The sequence below is a fragment of the Drosophila tropicalis genome, unplaced genomic scaffold, assembly GCF_018151085.1.
Source record: "Drosophila tropicalis isolate 14030-0801.00 unplaced genomic scaffold, ASM1815108v1 contig_1187, whole genome shotgun sequence".
Taxonomy (NCBI): domain Eukaryota; kingdom Metazoa; phylum Arthropoda; class Insecta; order Diptera; family Drosophilidae; genus Drosophila; species Drosophila tropicalis.
In genome coordinates, this window is record NW_027172559.1 from 107112 (window position 1) to 125187 (window position 18076).

At 35.2% G+C, this 18076-nt stretch overlaps 1 protein-coding gene across 1 annotated transcript in view; it reads right to left on the bottom strand.

Moving 5' to 3' along the window:
- The window catches only part of LOC137575766 (putative neural-cadherin 2), a 96267-nt gene extending 81868 nt beyond the window's left edge, over positions 1-14399 (bottom strand). The window contains exon 1 of the mRNA XM_068288457.1: positions 14202-14399. Coding sequence (XP_068144558.1) covers positions 14202-14256 — 55 coding nt within the window. The 5' untranslated portion in view covers positions 14257-14399. The remainder of the gene's footprint in view (positions 1-14201) is intronic.
- Positions 14400-18076: the final 3677 nt, after the last annotated feature.

Sequence of the window (18076 nt, forward strand, 5' to 3'; positions counted from 1 at the left end):
AAGTAAATAAAAGAAACATAGAAAGGAAAAAGAAGAGAAGACTTTAAAAAACTAAATATATTTAAGGAGTTCAAAAATGGAAATGGAAAGCATTTTGAATTATTACATTATTTTTTTCAGATTGTTTATCCTTATGGTTTATCAGAGCTAACCTTATAACCTTATGCTGAAAGATATATGTATGTGATGGCAAAGAGAAGAAACAAGTTACTTGGTTTCATCTTAACTAACAGAAAAAGACACTTCACAGCTTTGAACTATTGACATTTCGATTAATATATATGCCGAACATTTGTGAATTTTTATTTTGACAACGACAAGCAATAAAAAAACGTTTTATAAGTGTATTTGTCCAATGAAATATTCAGTTGGGTTTGATTTCTGCATAGACATTTGTCCTAAAATTATTCTTTCGAATTTGACTCTGTACTTTTCATTTTTCTTTTTTTGGATTATTGGATTTTCAACAGTTTCACAAAAATCAAAGTTTTTTGAAACTCGGGTGTCAATTGACCAAGTTTACCGCAATTATGCAATGCCCTAGGGTAAAGCAGAGGAAGAAAAGTCTTTTGTAAAATGGCAGAAAAAGTTTTTCCAATCGAATTGCTGTCAACTAAAATGTCAGTTAACTTTGTGTATCTGTAGAACGAGTGAAGCACAAACTAAATGGCTTTAAGTCATGGAGAATGAGCCACACCACGAATATGCCTTGAATCGTCAACATCATCATCATCATCATCACATTTCTGTCGACTTAAGTCACATAAATCAATTAGTTGAAATTAGTGATGCATGAGAGTGAGTGAGTGAGGGAGGGAGAAACTGTGGGAATTTCATGATTAGGGGAGAAAAGTCAGTCCGGCTCAACCGATTTTGGTGGCCTAATGCGCTTAGTAGTAGCATGGTTTGAAATATTTAGGTTAAGCTTCCCTTTCTAAGTAACTTCTATAGTAGATTGCGCATACGCAACGTCTGCTGCCACATACAGCATACGTTGCTCACTCGCTCACTTATGCATATGCATGCACTTTCTCAAAGAAGCCAGCAAACCACACACAGTTTCCCCTAACTGAATACAGGTGCATGTGTGTGACAGCAAAGAGATGTAAGAAAAGATACGAAAAGATTTCTCCCTATGTTACTGAGCCAAAAGTTGCAAGTTAAGCTAGTTTTGGGTTTGCACTTCTCATGAATTAATAATGCCATCACAAAGCGCTTTTGCCTTGGGTAACATTTCATTTGCAGGTTTCCATTTGAAGTTTAATTTTCCATTCGGTAAGAGATATGATCGTTAGCTACTTTAATGCTTCTTTAAAATAAAACTCCTTGTCAAAGTGTTTGACAGGCAACGTATACGTCCCATTCCATAGCTCCCAAACAGAAAGAGAAACCAAAAAAATGTAAAAAAAAATCTTCGCTCAATCTGACAGCCACTCTGGCTCGTGCTGCATCATTCAATGCATATTGCATTCTGCATATTGAGTATGCAGAATTCTTCTTTTTTTCGCATTTTTGGGTCACTGGAATAATGTTGATGTTGGTTGGGTGTAGCCTAACGCATGTGTGGCATGTGTGCGAGAGTACGTCCGTATGTAGTAATTTACATGCCTGTCTATTTTGTAAGCTTAGAGGTCGTTTGCTGTCAAATAAGAGGCAAATATATATAGATACATGGCAGATTCTACACTTTCCAAACAACTTGTCACATAGATAGCAGCATACTAAATCTACATATTAAACTAATTAGTTTACGGCTAATAAGCATAACAGAGTCGCAGCTTGACATGTAGCAACATTAAGATTTAAAAATTTGAATCAATATTTGAGTTTAAATTATTAATTTGTAGATACTTTAATAATCCAAGAACTCTTATCGTAAAATGATATGAAAGTTACGTTCATCTGAGAGTGAAATACATTTGACTTTTTGGCTTTTTTGAGTGTATAAAGTTCTGTGGATGCCATAGGCAACCTTCAAAACAGTTGCATGCATTTTTCAATTTCTCGAATCCGGTTTTTCGCTTTTTTTTTTTTTTTTTGGGGTTTCTATTTCTTTTTTCTTTTCTTTCTTGCTGGCTGGCAAAATTTCACCACATGACATTCATCATAAAACAGAGGGCAAAGGCTGTGCGAAGAAGGGCGGAAGGCCTTCCTGCTGTGTGTGTGTGTGTGTGTGTGTGTTAGCAAGAAGAACGATAGAGAGCAAAGGACAGAGGAAGGGAGGGAAGGCCGCAATATGGGTTAGAAACCAAAAGACAGAGAGGGACACAGAGCAAGCCAAAACAAACATTGGAAAATTTATGTCGTCTCATAAATTTGTAGCATAATTCTGCATGCTGCCGACGCCACTAGCACTCGAAAATGTTTGGCTGCAATTTTCATAGTTCCCAAAAACCCAGAACCACTCCTCCCACTAGCCACACTACTACAAGCATCCTCCCCGTTCTTTTGAACCATGTTTGTACTGGTCTAACGAAGCGCGTAAATGCAATTTCTTTCAAATTTTTTTCTTTCTGTTTGTTGCCGTTGTTTGGTTTTTATTTTTTTTGGCTGGCCTCTTCTGGCTTTGCAAAGGGAATCTCTAATATTTTTATAGGAACAAAATATCGTACAAAATGTACACTTTGTATAATTATGTTGCAGCTTAATATTGAAAAAGAATACCTTTTACCATTCCTTTTCAATATAGAAAATATAATATTAAAAAAAATCGTTAAATCCCATCAAATAGAAATCGTATTAGAAGGACCAACACGCGCTTCGCCGTAATCGGAAATGTGTTGAAAGAGTGCAGAGGCTTTGCCTCGGCCTATATGTGTCCCTTTTGGGAAAATCGTTCCAGTTTTGCGTTTTTTCGGCTTCTCAAACCGCAGGATGCATGACGGCAGGGACACCCTCTGGCCCCGTTAATGACAGGCAAATCTTCATCCATGGAGCTCAAAAACCGCGCGCACTCTACTCAGCCCAGAAAGTAAAATTCAAGCGTGTCCAAGCGAAAGTAGCAGGCGACCAACACGTCACATGCATAAATGCAACTTCATCCTCCCATTTTCTCCACCCCCGCCCACAGTTGCCACGTCCATGAATGACATCCTGCCAGTAGCAAAAGACACAATGCAACAGAGTTTTTGTTGCCGCTTGCTGCTATTGCTGTTGGTGTTGTATCTCTAAAATATCGTTGTGCTCTTCTCTGACATGACAGTGACTTCAGCTGCAATACCAACAACAGCAACATCAACTTAGCTTTTGTGTCTATAATTTCTAACAACCAGGCTGGTATATGTGTGTGGTATGCGTGCACACCAAGTGCAGGCTGCCGATCACTTAGACCAGAAACAAACAACCGACAAAACACTGTCAACGATTACTGCTCCTCCCCCAATTTTAGATGCTGTTGCAGCTGCATAAAACACATTAAACATGCCGTAAACTCAACTCTTCATATTAAGTGGAAAACAGAAGAAAATTTGGAAATGGCAAAATCGAGTTACCCAGCGTAAGTGGAGCTTTTTCTCCTGCGGCAAACTTGTTTGCACTGTTGTTTATGCAAGTCACTTTTTGAAAATTTAAAATAAACTATCTAGCTAATTATTTTAGTGGAGGATAAATTGAGAAAAGAATTGAGTAGTTTCAAAAGTAAAATCTCGATTTTAGGGATAGAAATTTCCCACATATTCAGTCAGATTGGGTTAAACAACACATTGGCTTTCGGCTTAATAAGATTATTACAATCTTTAAAATTAAATATCACAGAATTGTTGTTATTTTTCCTTGCTAAATTACCATATAACTTTTCTTTACCTTTTACTTTAAGATATTTAATTGGTTTCGCAACATTTCATAGAATTAAATTAAAAGATAATACGAATTTAATGTAGGTACTGCTCTTGGTCTAAAGAAACAATTCGCAGCCTAACGTTTCAAAGTTAAATCTTGAAAATTGGATTATTATGGGATACAAACAATGCTTCGTCTCAAATATTTCTCATTACAGCCTATGGGTCCATGTCATGTTAATTTCAATCATCTATGTATTTAAGGTAACTAATTTTGCACACACACACATACACACTCACAAACACACTGGCCTACACATGGCCAGCAAACAGGCTATTTTGGTCACACAGAGATATGTCAATAATGCGACCAAGTCAAGTTATTTGATGTGCAAAATGCCAGAAATCAATGGGATTTCAGTGGAAACCTTTTTTGTCCCACCCACCGAGTATGTGAGGTGGGGATACGAAAGAAAGAGATGGATTCAATTCGAATTGAGTTCAGACGCAAGGCCATTTTCAACAGACACAAATCATTGAAAGAGATGGAGGCATGCTTCATGGCCATGTGACATGGCAATTGCCATTCAAAAGTGGGCATACTCAATGTCAGAGGAATCTTTATGACAATGTTGCGACTGCAATTGTCAGAGGCAAAAAAAAGTAAAATAAGAATAGGCACAATTGTAAAATGGTAAATGGAAAAACCAAAGGCGGGGCAAATCTACCTGCATTAAAAAAGTTTAGCTACAGATTGTGAAATGATTACATTTCAAGGCGATTTAAAGCCACATACAGAAAACACTCATAACAATGCCAAATCGAAATGAAACGAAACGAAGATAAATGCCACAACGGGGCAGCTATCCCAACACATGCACACACAGTGAGAGAGAGCAGAGAGAACCTTGTATATGAATGAATGAATGATGTACAGTCTCTGATACAGAGAATGGCTGAGTGGGCGTGGCAGTAGTGGGTTAAGGGTCCCCTCACGCATCAACTGAGTGACACACTAACTGCATGAGTGAGTGCATTGAATGCCTGCTCGAATGCCTTCCCCACTGACTGACTGACTGACTGACTGAACTCTTTCTTCTTCCTTTATCATTTTCTCTCTCTCTCTCTCTCTCTCTCTCTTTCTCTCTCTCTTCGTGCTTCCCGTTGCCAATGCGAGTAAGTTATTGTGCGAGACATCAAATGAATTGTTGTTTATTTGTCTCACACTCACACACATACACACCCTGACAAATAGCTGACGTATATTTCAAGCCATTTAACTGCTCGACGTTTTATGCAACAGTAAATTGAAATAAAGGGGTATCCTTCACTGCCAAAGCAACGGCCAGTGACCTCGTTGACACTACATTGTAGTCCTAATAAGCATAAAGAATCCATTCCCCTTAACTTAACCGAGGTTGGCCTTCAAAAAAAGTATTTATCAATTAATTTTATAAAGCCGTAGTAGTTACAATTATTAACCAGTATATTATATGTGGATAATTTGCAACATTCTCTTACAAATTTCTATCATATTTTTAAGCTTTTCAGTTTTATGCTGAGTTTTTTATTTGCTCTATAGATTTTCATTTAAAGTACTTCTATCTAAAAGACTTAGTTTAGTGTCGCATTGCTTCGCAGCCTAAGTTCGACTAGTTTAATATGATATTTAGAAGCTATATTTATCTCAACTCTATCAATCCATATTCACTAGCACTCAATTGCTTCTTTCTGAATTCAACCTTACTTAATTTTTATACCCTTGCAAAAAGGGTATATTAATTTTGGTCAGAAGTGTGCAACGCATAGAACGAAGCATCTCCGACCATACAAAGTATATATATTCTTGATCAGCACGACGAGACGAGTTCAACTAGCCATGTCCGTCCGTCCGTCCGTCCGTCCGTCCGTCCGTCCGTCCGTCCGTCTGGATCAACGCAAACTCCTCCTAGACCGTAAGAGCTACAGAGCTGAAATTTTGCACGTAGGCTTGTATATACTGCAGGGGTTGTATATCTCGGATTCAAACCCCAAAGTCACGAACAGTGACTTTTCTCAATAACTTCGTTATTTTCTATGCTATTATCGTGAAACTTTATATTAGAGAGATTATTACGCCTATAAACTACTGTGCCAAATTTGATCAAGATCGGGTGACTATATCATATAGCTCCCATAGGAGCGATCGGTCGAAAACAGTGACTTTTGTAAATAACTTCGTTACTTTTAACGCGATTGCTTTCAAATTAAACACTTGTTAGTTTAATATATCTGTTAATGACTGTGCCAAGTTTGATCAAGATCGGGTGACTATATCATATAGCTCCCAAAGGAACGATCGGTGGAAAACAGTGACTTTGATCAATATCTTCGTTATTTCCTATGATTGTAGGCCATTCTTTCGCAAACATAAGCCTTTTTAGATAAAACGTTCTTCCACATTGATGGCTAATATGTAAGGAAAGAGTTACCAAAAGGTTGCAAGGGTATACAAACTTTGACGCGGTCGAAGTTAGCCCCGGCCCTCTGGTTATATTAAATTTCTGCCATAAAAGTATTTGTGGTACTCTTTAATAGAAAATAATTAAGAGCTAGTATAATTAATTATTAATTTTTATACTTGTTGGTATTATTAACAAATGATGTAGAAACAAGCACACGCAGAAGCCCTTCACTTCACATCAAATTTGATTATATGGAAAATAATTTTATAAATTTCTCGGAAAATATTTGCATCTCTCTTAAAAATAGGGTGGAGGGGAGAAAAGTGAGCATATTAGAAAAATTGGCCACAAAATGCAAATGTTGCATAGAGTACAAAACGGAAGCTGATTCGTGTTCATATGGGTGTGTATGTGTGTGTGTGTGTGTGTTTCGGTGGGTGGGTGCTCTTTCTCTCATGCATATCAAAATACATTTACAAAATATTTATGCAAATATTTTTGATAGCCAAACATTGTAACACCATAAATTTTGATGTGAAAGCTTTTGTTATAATTTTTTGGATGTGCGCGCATATTAATGTCGGCCGTCAGTAACTGCTTTGTTCACCTCTGATGTTGGCAGTGAGCCACCAAAATATCGAATTAATTATTTTTCGTGCGAAATATGGAGAACATTTATTTATATAATGGATATTATGTGTTCATGATGATGTGCAATAGGAATTTAATTTTCCTTTAATTCAAATGTCCAGGGCAAAAATGATCAATTATCATTTGGAAATATCACTGAAAGAAGTTAAGCATTAAATTATATTGGATTGAGTATACGCCAAGTTGTCCAATAAATTTGCCCAGACAAAGGCATAATTTGCGGTGACATTTGAATCGAACGAACACAAAAAAAAACAACAACATCCACGAGAATAGTCAGAGAAAAAGAGAAACGGAAAAAACTGAGACCAACAAACAAATGAGAGATAAAAACAAAAACCGATAGAAGAAAAACTTTAATGCGACAATTTGCAGCTGACACAAAAGCCAGAAATGGAGACAAGACGACAAAGGGAAGGAGGCAACAAAAGAAGAGAAGAAGAACACCGTTGCAAGCTGTGTGAGGCGAACCGGAAGTAAAAGTTCTCTAGAGCAACTTGCTGACTCTGAATGAAAATGAAGTTGTTGGAATAAACCAAACGTAATGATTGTAAGAGACTGAGAGAAAGAGAGAGAGAGAGAGAGAGATGAAAAGGGACAGAGGCAGATTGGAGATAGAAGGAAGCTAGAGTGCGACTTCTTGATTGTGACAAGGCGTTCAAATGATGATAAATGTCCAACTAGCAGCAGCAGGCGACACAAATTTGTCAGCCTTTCTCCAACTCCCCTTCTTCTCATTCTATATATAGCTCTTTGATTTCTTATCATTGAAATAGTTTTTGCGTGCAAATGCATAGAAATTTTATATTAACATCTTGATTTACAGACAACATTTGTCTTTGAGTTATCAACCGAAAAATTTCATATAAATATTTTATATGCCTGACCCAAATCAAAAATGACTAATAACCAAAAGTGTCAAAGGCAATCATAAACTGACAAAACAACATAACGAGGTGTGTCTTAGAACTCTTCGAAATAACATTTTTTAACTCTTATGTTTTAAATAAATATTTAAAATTTTTGTGTGGAATCTAACTGAACAAAGGTTTCCAAATATTAAATAAAACGATTTCTTGAAATATATTTCCTTAATATCATAATCCAAATCAGAATGCTTCAAGTTAATTCTTTGTTGCTTTCCGTTGCTTGGAGCCTATTGAAAGTTCAATTACAAGTTTTTTCAGCACCCCTCGTTAAACTAAATAGACTTAAAAGATGTTATTAATAAATCTATCAAATAGAATGCAAATTTTCATAACTTTTCACCTGGAAGCACTTAGCCTTCTTTTGATTGTCATCTGTTTTGTATTGTTGTGTCCCCGCCATTTGCCACTGACCTTTTGAATTTCTCTTTGACTTTTGCTTACTTATTCATGCCCTTCTATTGTTTACCCACCTCATTTCTTGCCACCCACTCGTTCTCCCTATTTACTTGTTTAAGCTGCTACTTATTTAATTTTCATGTAAAGTTGCTGATGCAATTTTTAAAAAGTAAACTTTTCCTTTTCCTTTCTTGGTTGCTTTGGCTTAAAGTTAACTTTAGGTGGCTTTAGTATTAGAGAGACATTCCGCAGACTTTGGTTGGGTTTTTTGGGGAAAGTTTTTACATAATTGAATTTCTTTTACTACAGGTTAAGAAATAAACAAATTCACCCCTCTGTCTTTCTCAGTACTCCAACTTCAAGGAATGGCATTTTGGTTTGGCTATAAAGCACTTTAATTAACTTGCGGACGCGAAGCATTTCAAAAGTTTCGAGCCACTCAACTTTGAACCGCAAAGCAGTTTCTGCTCGTATATCTTAGCCCCAAAAATGGAATGTAGAATGCAGCCAATAAAAGACACACATACACACACGCACACACATGCAGGATACACAGGTATGCTAGTTATCTTGCTCTTGCTGTTACTGCGGTGGCCCTAAAAACAGTTACTGCAATTAATTTTCTGTCATTACTACACCACGGCTGCTCATTTGCGGTAGATTCGGGTTTAGTTTCACTTGGCCTGTCATTTGATTTAGTTACTCTCCAACCTGGTTTTGATTTAATTAAGTTGCGGCCAAAAGAAATATGAGGAAATCTTTTGACAAAATATTTTCCCTCAATAACGCATGGATAAACAATCAGGAATGTGACTTGGTCTATGGGGCAACTCCCTAAAGTATGCAAACAAATTTCTTTTCCTTTTATTTGTTGTATTTTGCCTTTTTTTTATCAAAACAGAAAACTTAAATAAAGCAAACAAATTGATGGGTGGCAACACCACACCATAAGAAACCCTCCTCCTAAAATGACCCAACAATTTTGCGGGAGGAAGAGATAGTGTAAGGAAGAAGAAACATAACAAGATGAAGGCAATGTTAATGGCGTTTGGTTTTCGCCCAGTATCTTTTGCGCCCCAAAGCAAAATTTATTGGCTCAACATTCATTCATCAGTGAGACAGGCACAGGACGAACTCATCAGACTGTAATAATTTGCTATCAGAGAGTGTCACGAACGTGGCTTTTGATGGGCATCAGCGGGGTGGCGAGGCGTACTGTGATGGCAGCCCAGTGAACTAGTGTCAACTAAACGCCTTTGGGTAACGGCGAGCACTGCAGGAGATGGAGACGGTTAGAAACTCAGCTTAGCAGTCAAAGTGAAATTGAATAAAGGCACGAACGATATGAAACGGGTAACGGGGCGAAGGTTTTGGGGCAAGAGAGAGACTTTAGCATCCAAAGTGGCATAAATAACAAGTGACAATCAGTTGTGCGACTCGCTATATACCCTGGACTACACATTTAATAGAACTATTTATTAAGAATACCTTTAAACATCAAGAAATGTATTTACAATACTCAGAGTTAAGGTGCTTAAGATATTTTTAATATCTACAAATCATTTGAAGGGAAACGTATTAAGTATATGTATTTCTAATCAGAACGACAAAACTGGTTTTTGTAGCAGGGTCCATCTTAGCACAAATATCTCCTTATCTATTGAATTCGGATAAAACCGCTAAAATTCTAATTGAAATATAATAATTTTTAAAGGGTATGTTAGGTTATGCCTTTTGCTACCCTAAAAAGCCAAATCACATGGAACAGGCAAAACAACAAGATAGTAAACACACACAAACACACTTGGGAAGATAAAGTAAGAGATAGAGGAAAAAGGAGAGGGAGATATGGAGAGAAAAAAAAAGAAAAATGGAGAGTGAGAGCTCATTCAGAGTGTTGCTATTGGAAGGATGTGCAATGGCAGTGTAATGTCAAGTGTGCGGAAGCATAAAACAAACTCCTAACGGGTTAGATGTTCGCCTCGTTCTTTTTTTTGTGTTTTTGCTGGACCTCCTACAAGCCCCTCTGTTGGGTGGGTGGGTCTGATGTGCGTGTGTGTAGGGGTTAGTTTTCATGTGTTTTTTTCTCATCATTTTTTTTTTTTTTGTTTTGTTTGCGTGTGTGTTTGTGAGTGTGCGTGTATTTGTCTATGTCAAGTGTCAACATTTACTTCGTGACAACACAAATTGCGGCTGTGGCCATTATAGAAAGACCCAAACGAGAAGTGGAAACCAGACCAAAAACAAGCCACAAGTGTTAGATGAGTTTCAGGAGTATCTCATTCTCTTGTCGTTTCTGACTGTCGCTCTCGCTCTCTCTTTGTCTCTCTCTGAAAAGATCGGCTATGTGAGCATGTATTTATACTTGAGATTTTTCATTTTAGATGCGGTCGCTAACTTGCCGCGCTTTTCAGTTTCTCGCTGAAAAGATAGTTTTTGCTATCACTTTGCACATTTATTAGATGAAGCCACAATAATAAAAACCTCAGTACACTCTCTCCAGCTAGCACAAATTATAGTTTCTAGCTGACTTTTGTTCCCTGACCTCGTCTAGTTCTCTTTCTCATCCTGCTTCTCGTCCTGGCCCTGAGTCTGCAGTTTTGCTGATGTGTTAACATTCTCACAATGGTTTTTGTGGGTTAGTTTTGTCTGACTGCATCTCAACATTTCCATCTCTCTATCTCTCTCTCGTAATTTCTAATTTGTTTATGTTATGTTGCACTTGCCACACACGAACGTACATATATATTTCATACATATACATATATATGTATATATATATATGTACAGATATAGTTAGTCGTGTGGATGTCTTTATTTTGCATGACATTTGACATTTGTGGTTGTCAAATTGAATTATGAATTGCGCGAATAGAAAACAATTCTAAATAGAGCAAAACATATATGTACAACAATAAAACTTAAACTAAATTTCAGGAAAAACTCTAAAAGCAAATATTAATTACTGAATTTTAAAGAAGAAATACATGACATTAAGGAAATATTACCACAATTTCAGGAATTTATTCATTTTCATAAATGCAAAAATAAAGAACAATTCATTAATATAAATTTGAAAATTGAAAGACTTTAATTAGAGCTTTAAACTTTTAAGGACAATATAAATCCATTGTATGCCACGGACAAACCAAATCAATTTTTCTTAGACATAAATAATTTAAAATAAACCTGATGGAACTTACTTATCTTTCTTAAAGCTAATAAAACCAATTTAGTTTTTACATATCTGTAATCTATTCTATCTGTACAAAATTCGGAAAATAATTTTTAAACATAAAGAAATTTTTTGATCTGCAGAAGAAGCCTAAAAAGGACCTACATAGATTTTATATAATTATCCTCATTTTATTAATGGTCTGTTAAATGTTTTTGCAAAAAAAAAAAACTAAAAAACCTTTGCTGACAGTTAAGAGTATATTTACTCTCTTAAAATATTGTATGACAGTTTATATTTTTATGGAAAAGAAAATTATAAAATGAAAATAAAACTTATAGCGATTAATTTACCCATATTTCAAAAGCTACTATATTATTTTTTTTCGAAAACTGAAGTGTCCAAATTATATCCTGGGTTGACAGAATGTCCTTAAAAGTACATTCTTTCTGTATTTCGAAAGCTGTGCTTATGATTATATATATTTGGTCGCTTTATTTTATAGAAAGTACATAAACCAAAAATTGAGTCTTATACTTCTAACTAAACAGAGTTGCTAGAAGAAAGTTATATTTAAAAACTAAATTAGTGAATCTTTATTCGAAATTTTTTGACATTGTTACAAAAAGGGATAAAAAAGCTCAACGAAAAGTCTTCTACATATGTATGTATTTTTATGGAACAAAAATGTCTTATCACTTCGATAACTGAAAAATTTGCTGTGCTTTTCGAAAAAGTCTCCTACGTATCTCTTATACCTCTATTTAAATGGACTTATTGTGTCTTATAAAGCTCTTCGCTGAAGTTTATAAGTGTAGTTAATATTGCCAGGTACGATAGTGTTGTTTTCTGACCGAAATGTCCAAAAGTCTTCTAAAGGTCTACTATAGTAAGCAATGCAAAAGCTCCCAAAAAAGTCTACAAAAGATTGCCCAAGGACATGAAAAGCTTTAATGCTCTTCTAAAAAGCTACTTCTGGAAAAAATCACAAGGGTTAAGTTTCGTTAAGCTTAATCGTATAAACTTCTGCCTATGAGAATTTTTTGAAGTCTGCCATAAAAATATGTTCGCCTACTTTGGAAAGGAAGAGAGTTTTCTTTAACTTTCCTATCAAGACGCCTGCAAATGATACTCGTACATTCATTTCAAATTTTAGCCACATGGCTTAACCACAAAGGCTTCTTCGAATACTTCAGACAAACTTTGTTCAAATGTTTTTGCCTCAAAGAAAAATATACACAAAAAGGCGAAAGACAGAGAGAATGGTGTCAAAGGCAAGCACACGTGAGAAAAACTGCATGAATTATCAAACAGATTGCTTTGGTTTTCATTTCTTTAGTCAGAAAAGTTTAATTGTTCATGCCAGGCCTGAACAGACATTGCCAGACCAGCGAGTCCAAAAAAGTCAAAGTGTCTCAAGTGTAGAGTAATTATGCCATAGATAAGGCCAGAGATGGGTAACGACTTACTCATTTTAGTTCGTTTTGTTTCTTTTTTTTGGCATGCAAATTTATTGTAATTTAGAGCAGAGAACTGCACAAAAACTGCCAAAAAGCTTTTTCTTTATCTTAACGAAAACGTTTGCACGACATTTGCCCATGTCTGCAGCGAAACTGTTGCCATATATATAAACCCATCAATGCCATCAATCACCTGGTATATACACACACACACACATGAGATCTTCCTCCTCCACGTCTACCTTAGATAAATATCTTTATTAAGAGGTAGTAACATCTTTGGCAATGTCATTGAATGGAAGAATGTTACGAATTGCAATCAATATTGCATTTGAATTTGTCCTTTATATCTGAATATTAATCAAAGTGGAATGTCTTTTAATAGGTATTGCGGCCAGATGGGAATTAATGAGGGGTGGGATAAAAACTTTCCGTTTGAAATATGCCAGAAATTTTCATTTTCTTCATACTCTGTCTAATCAACTTTTGTGCAAGTTAATTTATAATTAATTTCATAATTAAACACCCACCGAGAACACACACACATACACACACAGACATTCCCACCCGTCTTTGGAGTAGCTTGAGTAGGGCAGCAACTTTTAAGCAACTTACTCTAAGAGAGAAAGTAGGTGAAAGTCCTAAACAAATCAGCCTAGCAAAAATTATTAAGCAAAAAAAAAAAAAAAAAGAAGAAAAAGAATGTTTCTCTAACTAAAGAGAAGAAGTTAAATATGAACGGCGAAAACAAGAAAAAAGGCAAAAAAAGTAGCAGCTAAAAAAAAGTGCATAAAATTTACATTAAGACGAAGTTTGTGTGCCCTTTCAAAGTCGAAACTTAGAGGAAAAATATTAAAATAATTTCTTTCCATCACAGATTCTTTCTGCCAATAGAAACCGTTGAGGGGTACATATTTAATAACTAATAGTAGATTATATTGATTTGAATATCTATAAATTTAATCGAGCATAAGCTTGTTAAAATAATTTTCCAAGAGATATTGTCATATATTTATAGATTCCATCATCTCGCCCAGTCAATGGATACGTTTGCCTTAAAGAGTATTACAAATTATAAGAGGCCTTTGCTAACTTTTAACCCTTTTCTATCTTTTCTGTTTTTTCACAGTTTTCCTTCAGTTTTTATATATATATATGTATATTTTTTGTTTTTTCTTGTTTGCAATGCGTTGAAAGTTTGAAATTAGCCCTAGAAGTTTGCGTTTTCATCGGGGTGTAAAAATATATATATCTAAAAATATGTACATTTGCACGTATATATACCTAGTAGCAACTTGGCAGATAAAGTGAGTGAAAAATGAACTAAAGTGAAGTTTTAGAGTGGCCTTGGTTGGGTACGTCACACTTACCAATTAACAAAAGTTTCCAAATATGCATTTGTATGTCGAATGCTGTTGAGTCCATTCAAAAATGAAGAAAATGCAGACAATTTATAGAAGCTTGAAGGCCTCTATTTGATTTTTAGGATTGATTTCTTTGTTGGGTTTCTGTGGTTATTGCTTGATTTTGGTTTTTCTATTTTATAATCAAGTTTTCCCTCCTTCCTTCCCTCCAGAGTTTTTTCTTTGTTTTTGCTTCCTATTTGGTTTTAAAGTTGCCGATAGATTTGCGGCTCGAATGGCTGTTGTCGCCTTGGCCAAAAGAAGAGCGACGGCATCTTGTTGGAAAAGTTTGTGATTTTAATTGTTGCTACTATTTCGCCTTCCTTCGCTCCGCTTGGCTTGCTGAGACTTTGCTTTTTCACAAGGCAATTAAACTTTTTAGTTCACTTGGATTGGTTCTCTCTGGCAATCGTGCAGAGTAAATGACTGACCCCGTTTAGATTTTTAAGCGTCCTGTGTCCCCTTTTTGCAGTGTTTCTCTTGTTTCTCTCGTTTTCTGTTTTATCTCTTTGTTGGCTATCGCCTGTTCTATCGTATCTCTTTTGCTCTTGACTATTTTCAGTCTGTTGCCAATTTTATACAATTTTCTGAGGCAATTTTCACTGGCTTTACGTTTTTGGCTCCTGTAATTAATGCGCTTTGCCTTTGGTTTGATTTAACCACTGCAACGAGAGAGATATGAACAAAAATTTTTATCAGTTTTTCAATTGTGTTCATAAAAAAATGTTATTTATTAAAATTTTTTTTTTTTTTTTTTTTTTGTTTCACCCCACTTGCGTTCTTTGTTTCCTTTTTTTTTATTTTATATTTAATTTTTTTTGTCGTTTATTTTTTTAATTAATGAAAAGAACCAGGGACATAACGGCTCCTTCTCGTTTATGTTCCAGCTTAAATGCCCATACAAAATATTGTCATAATAAATATTGAAAAATGCAAATTGTTAATGCACATGCAAGTTCATACACACACACACACACAAACGTACATACATGTATATATATATATAGTGGCTCTTATTCACAAAAAGGCGACAAACTGAAATATTAAGTGTGATTTAAAATGTTATAAATACAAAGCAATAATAAAATTAAATACCAAACAGTCAGATGAATCTTTTCTGTCCAGTTTGAAGCCATTTTTACCCTATCAAAGTTAAGATAAATTAATTATAGAATTCTTAAACAATGCACTTAACAATTGAATTGAAATTTTTTCTTTAACAATTAATTCTTCGATTTATTTTTCTACAAGAGAATAACTGGCTCAAACCAATTAATGCATCAAATGATATTGACATTTGGATAAATCCCAATTTAAGTTTAAAAGCATGAATATAATTTTAAATATTTTCACTTGCCTCTTTTTTTAAATGTATAGTTTCAAAAATCGTTGAATTTTAATCAGAATCACTAACAAATGGAAACTATGAGTTAAATAAACACGTTTGAATACAAGTTCTTAATCGTAAAAATTGTATATTGTCAGAAATACATTATTCCCAACAGAGCACAGGGTATCCTGAACGCGTATATACTACAACGTTAACGGTAAAAAATGTAAAAAAAAAAAAAAAAATGTTTACGTGTCACAAACATTGAAACAATTTTTCATATTTGACATTTATGTAAATAATTAAAACCAGCTAAAAGAGCATAAGAAGAGAAGAAAATGAAGAGAAGTATGTAGGCATAATTAATAAATTAAATAAAAAAGAATTCCAATTGTATTTATTGAAATGCTCAACAATGTATAATGAAGCCGAGTAACTTTAAGCCCCATTTGGGGGTAAAACTCTCGCCTTGGGGAGGAAAAAGTCGGCTCATCGTCTAGTCTAATGTTTTGTCTTTCAGTTTTTTTTTTTCGTTTTTGTATGCCATGAATTACTTTTCTTGACGTTTTGTTTTCTAACAACCGCCAAAGACAATGCCATTCGCATTTGCCTTGTCTATGTGTGCCCTCTTCCCTCATACACACACATACACTAAGTCAAACATACACGCACAGACTAGTAGAGGACTCAGTCCCAGAACTCATGTCACTCGCTTGCTATTTAATTTATGAAGTAGAGCGCGTAAAAATTGTGCATTGTGGCACAACTTGCAGGCAAAAGATACAATGAGAAAGCAGAGAAAAAAAAGAGAAGAAAATCAAGGAAGACGGGGAAGAGGAGGGCTTTTGGCTGGGGAAGAAAACTGCGAGAGAGGAGCGGGAAAATTATCTTGTACTCCATGCATATTCTATTCTCTGTTTGTTTGCTTCAACAAAAGGCAGTTTCAGCAATCGGTGAGAAAAAAAAAAAATTATAAAAGAAAGAATCGTCCAACCAAACGGCATTATTATCATTATGGAACTCATACGGGGTAAAAGAGTAGGATCAAGAAACAAAGCGACATAAAAGCCTTCTCGGCGATTAGACTAAATGCACCTAAAATTTTTATCTGTCAGTTAAAGAGTCTTAAAAATATTAGGAAAATTCCTGCTGAACTAAAACTATTGCACTTTAGTCAAACACTTTCTAATGCAACTTTCAATTAAGAAACTTAAAACTTGAATGAAAATAATGTACCAAATACATCTCTGGGACTCTCATATTATTTCGAGATGCTATAGGTTAATAAAAATAAAATGTCCATGTATTTATTTAATAAAAAGGTCATTCAAAAATTTTCTAAGCTTTAAACAAAATTCTTTTCTTTTTAAAGTTTACGAACTTTTTCTTCCCAATGTTTACTATGTTAGCCTAATTTTATGTTTTAATAATAATTAAAAGAATTAATCAAAAACTTATTAATGATCAAATGGTTGGGTACGACTTTTATCCACTTTACCCTCCCTGCATGAAATATTGTAGGTCTTCTGTTTATCGGTTTTCTGCCCTTCTAGTCTTTACTTTGGATATACTTGATATTCAGCTATTTAAGTATACTAAATACTCTGCTTGACCTATTAAATTAGCAGCAAGTCGAAAAACTTTGCCACACGCGCAGAAAAAAAGAAGAAAAAAAACCTACTCATGTATTATATCTATATGAATATGCAAAGTACCAAAAGTTTCGATTGAACTGCAAGTAATTTAACGCCACTTGAAGAAGAAAATGAAGAGCAGAAGAGCTTAAGGCCAGGCAAGGCCAATCTCTCGAAGACTATAAATCACAAGTTATTAATGCTTAACGTGTTAGCTGTAATGCTCAATTTCCCCCTTAGTTGCACCATCATCATCATCGTCCTCGTCATCATCGTCGTCGTCGTCCTTGTCGTCATCAAGTTTAACCGCGTGTCATCGTTTCCAAGTTTTGCCTATCCCACCTAATTAGTTGTGGCCCCAAAATTCATATTAAACATTTCTGGTTAGCAAATTAGCAAATTGAGTACATGGAAAAGTTGTTCTTATAAAAAATGTAGGGAGCAAACTAGTGTAGTGATTTTCATTTAAGTTAAATTTGATTTATTTGCCAAGTGGATTCAAAACAATTGACATGACCACTGACACGTGTAATCCTATAGCCATAATCCATGGCACATGTACAAGTGCGAGAGTTTGGAGAACGAAAAATGACAAAAACTTGACTAGACATTGAGTTGAATCTCATGTTTGCTGCAAGCTTGGCATTGTCATTGTCATGGCAAATCTTGCCACATCACGTCGCGTCAACGAAACACCAACCCAAATATGAAACCAGATTACTACAGAGACACCCACACAAATAGAACAAGGGAGTGGGTGGGGTAGGTGGTAGAGACAGCGATACAGAAACGTAGACAAAAGCATGAAATATGGACTCTGGTTTACTATAACGACTACCCCATGCAAGCCATGTTCAACTATTCCTTTTAGAAATTTT